This window comes from Notamacropus eugenii, chromosome 2 (assembly GCF_028372415.1).
Source record: "Notamacropus eugenii isolate mMacEug1 chromosome 2, mMacEug1.pri_v2, whole genome shotgun sequence".
NCBI lineage: Eukaryota > Metazoa > Chordata > Mammalia > Diprotodontia > Macropodidae > Notamacropus > Notamacropus eugenii.
Genome location: NC_092873.1, coordinates 507629658 through 507642676, shown reverse-complemented (window position 1 = coordinate 507642676; position 13019 = coordinate 507629658). Strand labels below are relative to the sequence as shown.

At 47.8% G+C, this 13019-nt stretch overlaps 1 protein-coding gene across 1 annotated transcript; it reads left to right on the top strand.

The window, feature by feature from the left end:
- The first annotated feature begins 635 nt into the window (after positions 1–635).
- On the top strand, positions 636–6199 carry KNCN (kinocilin). Its single transcript, XM_072638200.1, has 4 exons — positions 636–786; positions 3786–3854; positions 5376–5450; positions 6090–6199. Exons 1-4 carry the CDS (start codon positions 636–638, stop codon positions 6197–6199), a joined length of 405 nt encoding a protein of 134 aa, XP_072494301.1.
- The last annotated feature ends 6820 nt before the right edge of the window (positions 6200–13019 follow it).

The following is a 13019-nucleotide window of genomic DNA, read 5'->3' as shown; positions in this document are numbered from 1 at the left end:
TCCTTGCACTACATCCCACTGTCCAATCTGAGCAAGGGCACACTAGAAGTCTCTTGGAACAAGCTACTCTGCCCCGGCACTGTCTTTCTCCCTGCCCATCCCAAACCACTCCCCAGATCATGTTGCTTTAGTCTTATTTATAATGCAACCCCTGCTTTTATCTGCTGAAGGAACTTGAGCCCTTGTGGTCTCTGTGTTTTACCCCTCCCCATCTGGGATCACAGGGTCCCTAGGCAGACACAAGATGTGTAGCAGGGGAGGAGCTGTTCCTGAGTTCTCTCTGAAGTAGACAGAAGGGTAGGACATGGTCCTCCCAACTCTCCAAGGCTCAAGCAGAAATCCTGCCTCGGTGGTACCTGGATAGCCACCCTATCAAAAGAGAACCTTCTAGAAGGGGAACTGATATTAGAAGCAAAGAAGGATCTGGGCATTTGGGACAGCACAGGTAGAGAAGGGGAGAATGAGTCTGGGACAGTGCCTAGCCAGTACTGCAGATAAGCCAGGATGCTGACCAACCTGCTGGAGTCTAGTCACAGGTGAGAGGAGTCACCCAGGTTCTAAGGACCAAGCAAAGTGTGGACTGCTGCAGCTGAGAGCTGGTGGGTAGCCAGAGACAAGGCCTGGGCCCACACTTCATGGATGTCCCCATTAGTGGCCGGGACTTGCGATGCCTGCAGCTAGCCTGTGCTGCCCTGGGCCTTCTTGCAGGCAGCATCATTATCGGGGTATCTGTTTCATCCGCAGCAGCAGCAGTGGGGGGCATCTTCATCGGAGCTGCAGGTCTGGGTGAGTGCAGAGATCCTGGGATGGAAGGGAGGGGGACAAGGGGAGCTGACAAAGTGGCAGTAGAGTAATTTGGGGAGGGGGCTCAAGTGGCTAGGAGGGAAGAGAGCCTGCCAGGGAATAGATGGCTTAGAAAGTTCCTCAAGAAAAGGTGGAGGGAGCCGGGCATCTGTTCCCCTCACTGCACCATGCATACCTCCATCCCCAACCCCATTGCCTGGCCACAGTTCTACCTCACCACCTTTTACAGAATAAGGTGCCCATCTCCCCACTCACCAGGCTGTCCAATCATCCCTGAAGATTCCAGCTCTGATCTAATCACCCCTTCATACCTCATCCTCCCATCCCAGGAAGGAACCAGTTCCTAGAGTCAGAGTTTCTAAATTAAAGAGAGGGAATGAGGAAGAAGGTAGGTTTATAACAGAGAAATAGAGGAAACCCTGGGTGTAGGATTGAGGCTGCAGCCTCAATGGACCTAGCACTGGACTAGCATTGACTCCAACGCTTAACTGACCTTAGAGGAAGCCCTTACCCTCCTGGGGCCTCAGTATTCCCCTTTGTATAATGGGAGTATGTTTACTCTTTCCCAAGGATGCTGAGAGCAAAAGGCCTTGTTTTATCATTGTTAGTGACCTTTCTCCCAGCAGCAGTGCCCCTTGGGCCAATACTAACTGCTCCCAATGAAGCAGGAGAGTAATCCCCAACCCCTTCCCTCCCATCCTTGGAGGTCAGTGGTGTAGTGAGTGCATGTGGGCTGGGAAAAAGGGAGCCCATTCATTCCCTTCCTCCTCTGCTCCAAACAGCTGCTTGATGCTCTACAGTTTTTGAGGGGCAGGGGTGTGAGGGATTTAGAAGGGTGAGGAAACTAGGGTGGAGACCAGGAGGAACAATTTAAATATAGATAGCAGTTTTGAGTTAGATGTCAGGAAGAATTTCCTGCCAAACAGAACTGCTCTGGGGGTTAGAGAGTTCCCCATTACAAGAGGTCTTCAAGTGGAGGCTAGACAAGGGACCCTCTTGTGAGAGGGGCTTTGGAGGCTCAGATCTGCCCAAATCTAGCCTCAGACCCATGGGTTTCCCTAGAAGTCCATTCCTCACCATCATTTGTGCAGAGCAGAGAGAGGGCAGTGGGATCCCAAACTGGTTGATTTTCTGATCATAGAAAGTAGAATCCAGTCCCCACACTCCCAGGTCAGTACAGTGACCCAGCTCTGGGGGAAGAGAGGAAGGGAACAGGGGGTGGGGTTGGCTTCACTAGTGTTGAATATCATAGTGGCCTCATTCTCCTGACCCAGAAGGAAATAGGATAGCCCATCTCAAGTTTACCTCACCTTATCTCGGCCTCCATCTCTCAGGTGCTGAGCCTCAGGCTAAGGGGCCCAGAGAGGGAAGCTACCATCCTGCAGGGGAGGGAGGTTAGGGGGGCTTAGCACACAAAAATTGAAGCTCTACATCCCCAGGAAAGGACCCATGGTAGAGAAACCTCAAACTCCTCCTTGCCACCCTCTAGGAAGACATCAATTACCATCTCCCTGAAGCCAGAAAGGACCCCTGAGGCACCTCAGACCACTCCCTAGGGAAGGAATCCTCTGTGCAAGTTCCTTGATTGAGGTCTCTCCAGCCTGTGTTTTCATACCTCCGAGGTCAGAAGACTCACTACCACCTAGGCAGAATTCAAACTACCATGGAGTTCTTCCTGCCATCATGATGAAGCTGACCTCTCTGTAACTTCTCTCCAACTGTTCCTCATGCTGCCCTTGGGACCAAGCCCAATGAACCTCATCTGTCTTCCAAGTAACAGCCCTCATATAATTGGATACAGTTCTCATGTCATGTCCTCATCTCAAGCCTTCTCTTCTCCATCCCAAACATCTCTAGTCCCTTCATATCATCTTCTTTTGGCTTGTGCTAAAAGATCTGTACCATCTGTCCTGTTCTGTACTGGACAAGCTTCAGCCTGTCAATGCCCTTCCTAAAATGGGGTCCCAGACCTGGATGCAAACCTCAGCACTGATAGCGCCTCATTGGAAACCTTTGTGTTCAGTGACACAGACAGAAAGTCCAGACCTGGCCCCAGCCCCAGATCCAGCCACCCTATGAGGTCAGGGCAGGAGTTTTGCCCCAGGAGGGCTTTGGAGATGCTCCCTCCTGAAAATCACATGGAATATTGGCAGTCCATCCATCTATCAGCAAGTCTTTGCACACTTTTCTCCCACAGCCTGTGTGCCCAGCTCTGCACTGGGAGAGACATAAGAGGAAAAGGAGGCGATCCAAGATCTGCCTCCCCCCTCTATAAAGCCACAGGCAGACTCAATGGCCTCCATCTGACCTTCTATAGCCCAAACCAACGCTCCTAGTGTGGTCAAAGAGGGAGATCCCTGAGAAGGAATATCCAGAGGGGGGGGGGGCATTTATTTACTCAAGCCATGGTCTTGCTGTTGCTTAAAGTTAAGGGCTTCATAAATAATTTCTAAATGGACAAAATCTACTGTTAGAGCATGAAGTTCCAAATCAGAGCCTTCTGTAGGGGATTCGAAGGAGGAAGCAGCTGCTCCTGGCTTGGGGGAGGCCAGGACACAAGGGGCACCCTGAGCTCAAGCAGGAGGCACTTAAATTCTCTGCCTTCTGCTTCCACCCTCCTCAGGGACTCACATTCATTCCTCCAACTGTTTGTCTATCTTGGACACCTAAGTCCTCCAAACCTCTGAATCCTGAGTCTCTATCTCCCCAAATCCACATACTCCTTTGCTCCGGAGTCAGAAGACCTGGATTTACATTCTGACTGCTAACCTGGCCACCTTTGTGACCTCAGGCAGATCACCTGACTTCTCTGGGTTTCTGTTTCCTCGTCTGTAAAATGAAGGGTTTGAACTCAGTGGTCAACTCCAGATGCATGATCTTTGATTGTCCTGTGAGTCTGCCCCACAGGATGGTGCAGGACAAGGGCAGAGGGTGAAATGGAATCACAGTGACTCACAGGGTCTCTTCTCCCTCATGCCCAGGGCTCTTTATCTTGGCTTACCCCTTTCTGAACTCTCGGTTCAACCTGGATAGATTCCTGCCTTCCCTGGGTAAGTGTGACCTGACCACCTGGTGACTGGAGGAGGGGGAGGAAGGAGATGGGGCATATACTGATTCGTGACTCTCTGGGCGAGGGGATGAGATTGTGTGACTTCGAGGTGGGGGCAGCAGTTACTCCTAAGCCCGAGCCAGGAACCTGCGTTTGAAACTCGAGTCCAGCGTTTCCTGATGGGGTAATCACTAGCTGGATATGTCCCTTACTCCATGGAGCCTCGGCTGCTTCATCTCTCCTGCTATCTGGAGTCCTGACTTCCCTGAGAACTAAGAGCTTTTCGAAACTTGGGTGGCTGTTGACAGGGTGTATGTGTGTGTGCGTGTGTGCGAGTGTGCGTGTGCATGTGTCCGTCTGCCTGCGTGTTTGCATCTGTGTGGGTTTGAAGCCTTCACAGATGTATTTAGATGTTTCCATGACAACAGCAATGCCTTCGAGGACTTACATCCTGCTAGAGAGACTCTTCGATTTAGAAAAAACCATTCCCCTCCCCCTCTGCCCCACCCCCCGCATACTTCCAGCCCAGCCCAGCTTCTCCTAGTCTTGAATCCTCCCTCAGGTCCCCATCTCTTGTTGTCCTTGATCCCTCCCCACCTCTCCACAAGAAAACTGTAGAGGACCAAAAATCACAAAAATAAAAAGCTAGCACTTTATACGGCACATTAAAGTTTACAAGGCGTTTTACAAATTTTATCTTATTTTATTTTCATAGCAACTCTGGGAGGTAGGAGCTATTATGATGCTTATTTTTACAGATAAAGATATTGAGGCAGACAGAGGTTACATGACTTACCCAGGGTCACATAACTAGGAAGTGTCTAAGGTTGAATTTGAATTCAGATCTTCCTGACTCCAGATCCAGCACTCTATCCACAATGCCACTTACTTGTGGTGCCTACCATGTGCCGTTTAGTCAATATACATTTATGAATGCCAGGAACTGTGCTGAAAACTGGGGGTGTCAGCAGGCCACCAGGTGGGGGACATTGTGGGATAGTAAATAGAGAACCAGCCTCAAAGTTGGGAAAACAGATTCAAGTCACATACCTGACACATATTGGCAGATGACCCTGATCAGGTTATTTAAACTCTCAATGGTCCCAGGCAACTCTCTAAGACCATGAGATGCCGGGAAGGAGGCTAATTTGGAAGGTTTGTCCCTGATGAAATCACAAATCTAGACCCCCAAATGTGCCCAGTCCTGTTCTATGTATTGAGGAGGAAGACAAAACCAAAATCTGCCATCAAGAGATTTCTTTCTGTTGTGGGAGGGATTCAACATGTATACAGATAAGTCAGCACAAAATATACACCCAGTTACTTGTAGGGAAGCATGAACAATTGGGATCCAAAGAGAAGCCAAGTTAGAGGACAGCAAACCAGAAGTGACAACAGGAACAGTACAAGTCAGACATGAAGAACTTCCCCACTCAATCAGGACCATGGAACAGAGGGATCAAGGTTAGGGAATGGTGGCCAACTTATCTTATCCAAATTATAATCATTTCTTCCCCTGCAGGGAATCTAAGGATCCATCCCCAGTCTGGGAACAGTGGAGAGGAAGGGGCCTCCAGTGGTGGAGGAAAGGGTGAAGGTAGGTGTGAGGGACCCCATAGTCTGCCTTCCCATGTGGTCCCAGTCCCCATCATAAGGGATACCCATCACCAGGAGATTTCAAGTGGGGACAGACTGACCACTTGTCAGGGAGGTTGTGAGGGGGAATTCTTGAGCAGATACAGGTCAAACTAGATGCCTCTAACATCTCCTCTAACTAGGATTGTGGGATTCTAGTTCCTCCTACCCTCCTGCCTATAGGTAATCAACCAACCAATCAAAAACAACTAGCATTTATTAAGCACTTGCAGGTACTCTGCTAGAAGCTGAACATACAAAGGCAAAAAATAAATAATCCTTGCTTTCAAAGAACTTACATTCTGCTAGATGTGAGGAAAAACATGTACACATATTTGTGCATTCTCTATAAATCCCAAATAAATACAAGGCATTTTGGAGGTGGGGAACATCTGTAGACTTCCTAACCTCACCAAGCCCTGTTTCCTTAAGGATTAAATGCCAATCCCACTTCCTCTCTTCATCCTGAAGTCATTAACTCCATCCCCATGGCTCTGAAACAGGGATGGCCCAAACCCACCATACATAACCAGGATAGCTCTCCTCCCCAGAATCTGTCTTCTATCTTTAACAATAGTCCCATTTTTCCACCTCTCCCAAGGAATAAGGAGTCATATGCCTAGCAGTCTTTCTACTGTGAGCCGGACCCTGGAGAAGCTGAAACCTGGAGGTGGCAATACTGGTGGGAGCCGAGGGGCTGAGGAGGGCTAAGGGATCTTAGACTGGATACTGCCTAGTCAAACCCACCCCTTTCCCCTTGGGGATGCATCACCCACTGGAGAGGATAGGAATGGAGATCCCACCGATCTCTTCCAACCCTCTCCAATCTACTTATTTTGGCTTCCCTCAGCTGTACCACTGGGACAGGAGCCCAGCTGAATAATCCTAAACCCCAGACAATCTTAGTCATCACCAGAGTCAAAGAAAAGCTGCTAGAAAAACAAGAAGTCTCTACAGAGGGGAAATGTTATCTCACAGCTGGACTCCCCAGCACTACAGAGCAGCTCTAAATGGTGGTGTTCAGTCCAAGCTCCTGTGGTTACTGGTGACTGGTGGCAGGAGAGTCTAGGTCCTGCAGGACTGGAGACTTCCCCAAAGTCATATAGAGCTGAGAAGGGAAGGCTAGAAGCTACAGACACCAGGCAGGCAGCAGGAGGCAGACTCCATCATGCCACATCTCCATGCTCTACACCTGTGGACCTAAACAGGCTGCACCTGGATTACATTTTGCAAACTCCTTTGCCTTATTTCTTTGTCAGAGCCACAGAGTGATTTGTTTCAAGACTGTCTTTTTTGGTACCACCTCACACCTATCAGAGTGGCTAATATGACAAAAAACGGAAGATGTTGGGTGTTGGAGGGGATGTTGGAAAATTAGGTCATTAAGGCACTGTTGGTAGAGTTGTGAACTGATCCAATCATTCTGGAGAACAATTTGGAACTATGCCCAAAGGGCTACAAAGCTGTGCATATCCTTTGATCCAGAAATACTGCTGCTAGGTCTATATCCCAAAGACATCCAAAAAGGGAAAAATCTGTATAAAAATCTTTAAGGCAGCTTTTTTTTTTTTTTTGTGGTGACTAAGAATTAGAAATGAAGGGGATGCCCATCAATTGGGGAATGGCTAAACAAGCTGTGGCATATGAATGTAATGGAATATTATTGTGCTATAAGAAAAGACAAGCAGGATGATTTCAGAAAAACCTGGAAAGACTCACATAAACTGATGCATAGTGAAGGGAACAGAACCAGGACAACATTGTTACACAGAAACTATTCTCAGCAATACAAAGATGCAAGACAATTCCAAAGGACTAATGGTGAAGCATACTATCCACCTCCAGAGAAAGAACAGATATTGACTGAATACAGAGTGAAATGGGCTATTTTTCACTTTCTTTCAATTTTTCTTTTATTCAAGTCTTCTTGTACAAAATAACTAATATGGAAATATTTTGCATAATTGCACATGTATAACCTATATCTGATTGTTTATTGTCTCAGGGAGGGAGGAAGAGACAGAATTTGGAACTCAAAATGTTAAATAAAAATGTTTTAAAAATGAGAGGACAAAAAGACTCACTTTTTCTCTATACTGTCTAGTTTCATTTTTAAAGGCTGGAGAATTATCAGTTTTAAACTGGATTATAGTTTCTTTGGAAGCCCAGCAAGCTGACTCTGCCTTACTTCTCTCACATATAACATAAGGCATTAGACTAAGTCAGAAGATCCAAGTTCATATTCTTCCACATACTGACTGTGTGACTTCTCCTCTCTAACCTTCATTTTCCTCATCTGTCAAATGAGGTCCCTTCCAAGTCTGTGATTCAATGGTGTCTCTAGGCCACCAGCTACAGAAAGAAGTATCCCTACCCTTGGCCCAGACTGGGGTCCCTCAAAACCCAACTCAGGCTCACCTCCTACACAAAAATTTCTTTGCCTAGCTGACTTTTCAGCATGGCAGGGAATGTCTGTGACCCAGACTCCTGAATTTCTAGGACTAACTTGGGGTCAGAGTGAGGATTGCCAAGGGGATTCTGAGTTGTACATAGGGCACAGCTCAATGGGTGTCTCACTGCTTTCCCTTCCCTAGTCTTCCATATAGTCTACAGCCAACTTTCCAACTAGCTCACTTTGAGACCTTGGCCCATCTCTTTCCCTCTCTGGGTGTCAGTGTCTAACTCTGTGAAATGAGTAGGTTGGGCTAGATGAGACCACCCTTTAAACCTCCAGGGTCTGACTCTATGTACCCCAAAGTAAGATGGCCATGGATGACACAGAATGGTCCTGGCCCATGCCCTCCAGGCTCTGTATCTTTGATGTCTCCAACACTTAGAAAGTCTTTTCTTCCCCTTTTCACTTGTTGAAATAACCTGGAGAAAGAAAAAGTCAGAGAGAGGGGAGACTAGGCTAGAATTACATCTATCCAGTACCTTATATTATTCATCTAGGGGATGTAGTTTTCAGGTTCAGGCTAAAATTCTGATTGCTGTTTATTACTGGGGAAAGTAGGACCCCAAGTCTTATATCCGAGGCTTGAATCCCTTCCCACCAAATACCAGTTCCACAATGAATGCACGGAACAAGCAAATAAACCATTTATCCAGGTTGAGAGCAGAATAGATGCCAGAGAAAGTATACATAGAGAAATGTATGCTGGACAATAGAGTGAAGGAACTCACCCATTGGGAGTGAGGTCACTCAGTGAGAGAGAGACAGAGACACACACACACACAGAGAGAGAGAGAGAGAGAGAGAGAGAGAGAGAGAGAGAGAGAGAGAGAGAGAGAGAGAGCCCAGATTTCATCCAAGGGGAAATTCTCCAGAGTCTCTATGTTGAGGATGGAAGGGACATGATGCAAACTGACAGTTCTTCCTATGGCATCATCTTCCCAGTTTAATTCTCTTTCCAGCAACCTGAAGAGTATTTGGCATTGTTCATCCTTTCTCTTTCAAAGCTAGAGGCCAGAAGCTCTCAATGGCATCGCAAAGCCTGAAGAGGACAAAGAGACTGAAACTCTCCTCTCTTCCATTCTTACCAACTTCATCTTACCCTTCATTCAGGTTCAGGCATTAAGGAGATAGTCCTGTACCAATGGGCTTTGGGAATCAAGTTACACAAGTGAGAAAACTGAGGCCAGGTGAGGAAAAATGAACTTGTAATGAAAAGGTTATACAGGTAGGAAGCCCAGGTCTTCTGAATCCTAAATTATTCATTCATCTTTAGAGCTCCAGCTCTAGTGACTGAATGGGTGTTGTCTGCCCACTACATCTAACCACCAGGCCATGCTTCAACTATTTCTCCAGTCACCCACATGGACCACCTTGACATCTCTCCACCCTTCCAATCAACACTTTCTACCTCTCCAGGACAAAACTCTTCCCTGGGCACCTTTTCCCTGTATATGTTGTCCTCTCCACTAGAATGTAGGTTCCTTGAGGGCAGGAATTGACCATTTTTAGTATCATTAGAATTTAACATAGTGCCTAACACATACCAAACACTTGGTAATAAACGCTCATTCATTCATTCATTCATTCATTCATTCCACTTACGCATACTGTAAATGATGCCAGAAGACATAGAAAACTCACAGCTAAAGAGATGTTGGTGAGGAGTGAAGCAGAGTGAGTGCTAGACCTGTAATTGAGAAAACCTGAGTTCAAATCTGACCACTTGTAAAACGAGGATAGGAAGCCTTGAACCATATGGTGGAAGTGCTTTGTACGCCTTCAAACGTTATAGAAAAGTCAGCTATATTGTTATCTGTGGAATCCTCAGCCCTGGAGAGGGGTTTCAGCACCTTCAGGGGGGGACAGCTCCAAGAGCGCTTCCCTCAGGTCTTGAATTGACCCATTCCATTCTGCAAGTACTTTCAAGCCCCTCATTCTCTACAGGGAGTTTTGAGTTGTTTCCCAGCATTGGGGAGGGGCTGCGCTGAGCCATTCATAGCGGGAGTTACAACGTACCCACCAGTCAATGGCCTGCAAAAACTAGGCGGGTACCTATCTACAAGGTTGTTTGAAATTCCCGACTGAACGGTGAAGGTTGGGAGGGAGGAGGAAAGAGAAGGAGCTAGAGAAGAAAGGGATTGGGGTGGGGGAAGAGAGAGCATCAGTTATCTCAGATGCGGGGGCGAGGGAAGGGAGGGCGAAGGCGGGGGAAGTGGAAAGAGGAAGAAGAGGAGGATTGTTGGGTCGGAGAGTCAAAGACCACTAGGTGAGCCCGCCATGTTCTTCCCGCCTGGGAATAGTGGGATTGCGTGTGGCTCCCTTCTCCCTCCCTCTCTTGCTTGCTGGCTCACTCGTCCTCCCGCCCGCCTGTTCTGCTCCTCCCCGCGCCAGCGGCTGCTGGGCGCCTTAAAGGCTTGAGTCTGAGACTGAGCGTTGAGACCCGAAGCCAGTCACTTGGACCTCCTCGCCGAGGCAGTCCCCCGGGCTTGTCCTCCTGCCTCGCCCTGGTCCGTGTTGGAGGAATGATTTCTTCCAAAGCTAGCGGGGTGGGGAGACCAAAAGCACAGGATTGGGGAAGGCTCAGAGCCTAGCCCCTCCCGTTGCCTCCGCTCAGGGAGCCCAGTCCAGGATCTCCAAGCGACTTGAGAACCTGGAGTGAAGCCAGACTCCTGCCTATGATGGACTTGATACCTCACGATTTTCCCTGCCTCCCAATATCTGGCAATCTGCCCCTCTCTTAAATTCGTCCGTCTCTCTCCCCCAACCTAAACCCCCGCTCACTGCAAAGTTTATGCCCTAGAAGGGGAGGGGTGCAGGACCCCGTCCCAGAGATGCTTCTCTTCTGGACTCGGTATTGCCAGTCCTCCTCCCTGCTGGGTGACCCACGCCCCAGCTCAGGCCCCAGCTCCAGCACCTCCCGTCCGGACTCCTGGCTCCAGGCAAGTGAAGGAAGTGGATTGGGAGGGGAAAGAGGTGAGGGTTGGGGGAGGGGGAAGCTCAGACCGCGGTGCAGGGGCGAGGGCAGTGGGGAGGAAGAGGGAGAGGAGGGCGAGATAGACCCAAAACGACAAGCCGCAGGCAGCGGCGAGAGAGTTGGGGTGGGGGGTGTCGCGTGATGACAGAGAAATACAAGAAGGTGAAGGAGCCTGGTAGCTAGGAGATGCCCTGGCTGGGCTGAGCTCTGACCTCTCACTAGGCTCTGAGCTCTGATCTCTTTCTGGACTCTGGGTTCTGATTTCTAAATGGACTCTAGGCTCTGAGCTGGGCCACCTGTTGAATGCATGGTGTTACTCCCCCAGGGCTGAGGCTCTGGCATCTTGTTCCCTGCAGGACACTGGTCTTGTATAACTGAGAGGGAGAGGGAAGAATTATCCCAAATAATGGCAGAACCCAGTCTGAGCAACCTCCCAAGTGGAAATGCAGCCCTGGCCTAAGGATTTTTCACTTTGCAAAAGCACCCCACCTCCACTTTCCTTTTAAATAGCATATTCTACCAATAAGGGGAGGAGTAGCCTTAAGGTTTATCAGGTCCTGAGTCCTAGGATCTTCCTGATGCCTAGAGCAGTTCTGACTCTTGGCCCCCCCCCCCCCATTCCTCCTACCCCCCCATCCTGTTCCCTGTCTCCTAGTATCTGTATGTGGAAATGGAGTCTGGATTTGCCAGGGATATTAAAAGACCAACCAGTCCATTCTTCTCTGCCCACCCCCCCTCATTGTAAAGATATAGAAACTGAGGTCCTTGAACATATTAGATGATTAATAAGTATTTATTAACTTGATTTACATCCAATAAGTGTATAAAGCCCTGTCTAGCATCAATGAGCACTTGTTAATATGTTTGTATGTGTATATACATAGATACTCATGTGAATAAACATACATTTATATATGTGTATGTATATACATACATACATACACACACATATATGTATCTAACTCCCAACTCAGAGGCCTATCCCCAAAATGCTATTGCTTTATGTGTCACCCAGTCAAGGAGGAGCTGGCAAACTAGCCTTTGCTGGGTCTACAAATTTACATTCTCTAACCTTAGCCAGGCCCTCACTTTTGTATAGTAATCCCATTTCTTCCTTTATAGACTCTGTCCCACTCCCCTTGGTGGCTATTGTAAAACTCGTAATATTCATCCAAGACTGCTCTGGACCCTCTTTTTTCTCTACTTTCTCTCAGTCAGTGACTTTATAAATTCCCATGAATTCAATTCATATCTCTATGCAGACAACTCGCAGATCTTCATACTCAGCCTCTCTCCTGAGCCTCCTCAGCCTCTCTTCCATATTTCCAGCTGTCTGCTGGATGTCCCAAACTGGATATCCCAAAGGCACTTGAAATTCAACATGTCCAAAAGAAAACTCATCATCTTCCCCTTTCTACCTCCAACCCAGCCCTTTCTCAACTTCCCTGCCTCTGTGGAGGACACCATCATCCTTTCAATCACTCAGATTTGCAACATCAGAGCCTTCCTTAGTGCCTAGCTCTTCCTCACCCTTCACTTTTAATTCAGTGCCAGCTCTTATGGATTCTACTTCATAAAATCATTAGCTTTAGAGCTAGAAGGCCCAGAGATTTTGAGCAAATTTCCCTGAGTCACAGAGCTAGTAAATATCCATGGCAGGATTTGAACTTGAATCTTCTTGATTCCAAGTCTGGTACTCTATCCACGTGGTGGCTTCTCATGGGTTACATAAGTACTAGAGCTAAAAGTCAAAACCAGGACTTCTTACTCCAAATTCCACATCCTTTTATCTGTACCTCCCTCCACAATCTGTCTCACATCTATGTCCTTTTCATTCAACACAGCCATCACCATGATGCAAGTTCCAATCACTTCTCCCCTAGACTGTTACAGTAGCCTCCCTTCTTTCTCTCCCTACTCTTTGGGATTGCCAAGCTGATATTCCTTGCTTCTTCTGCTTCTCTCTGTCTCTTTTTGAGGCAATCAGGGTTAAGTGACTTGCCGAGGCTAAATTTTAACTCAGGTCCTCTTGACTCCAGGGCTGGTGCTCTACTCTCTGTACCATCTAGCTGCCCCCAAATTGATATTACTAAAGCTCAAGT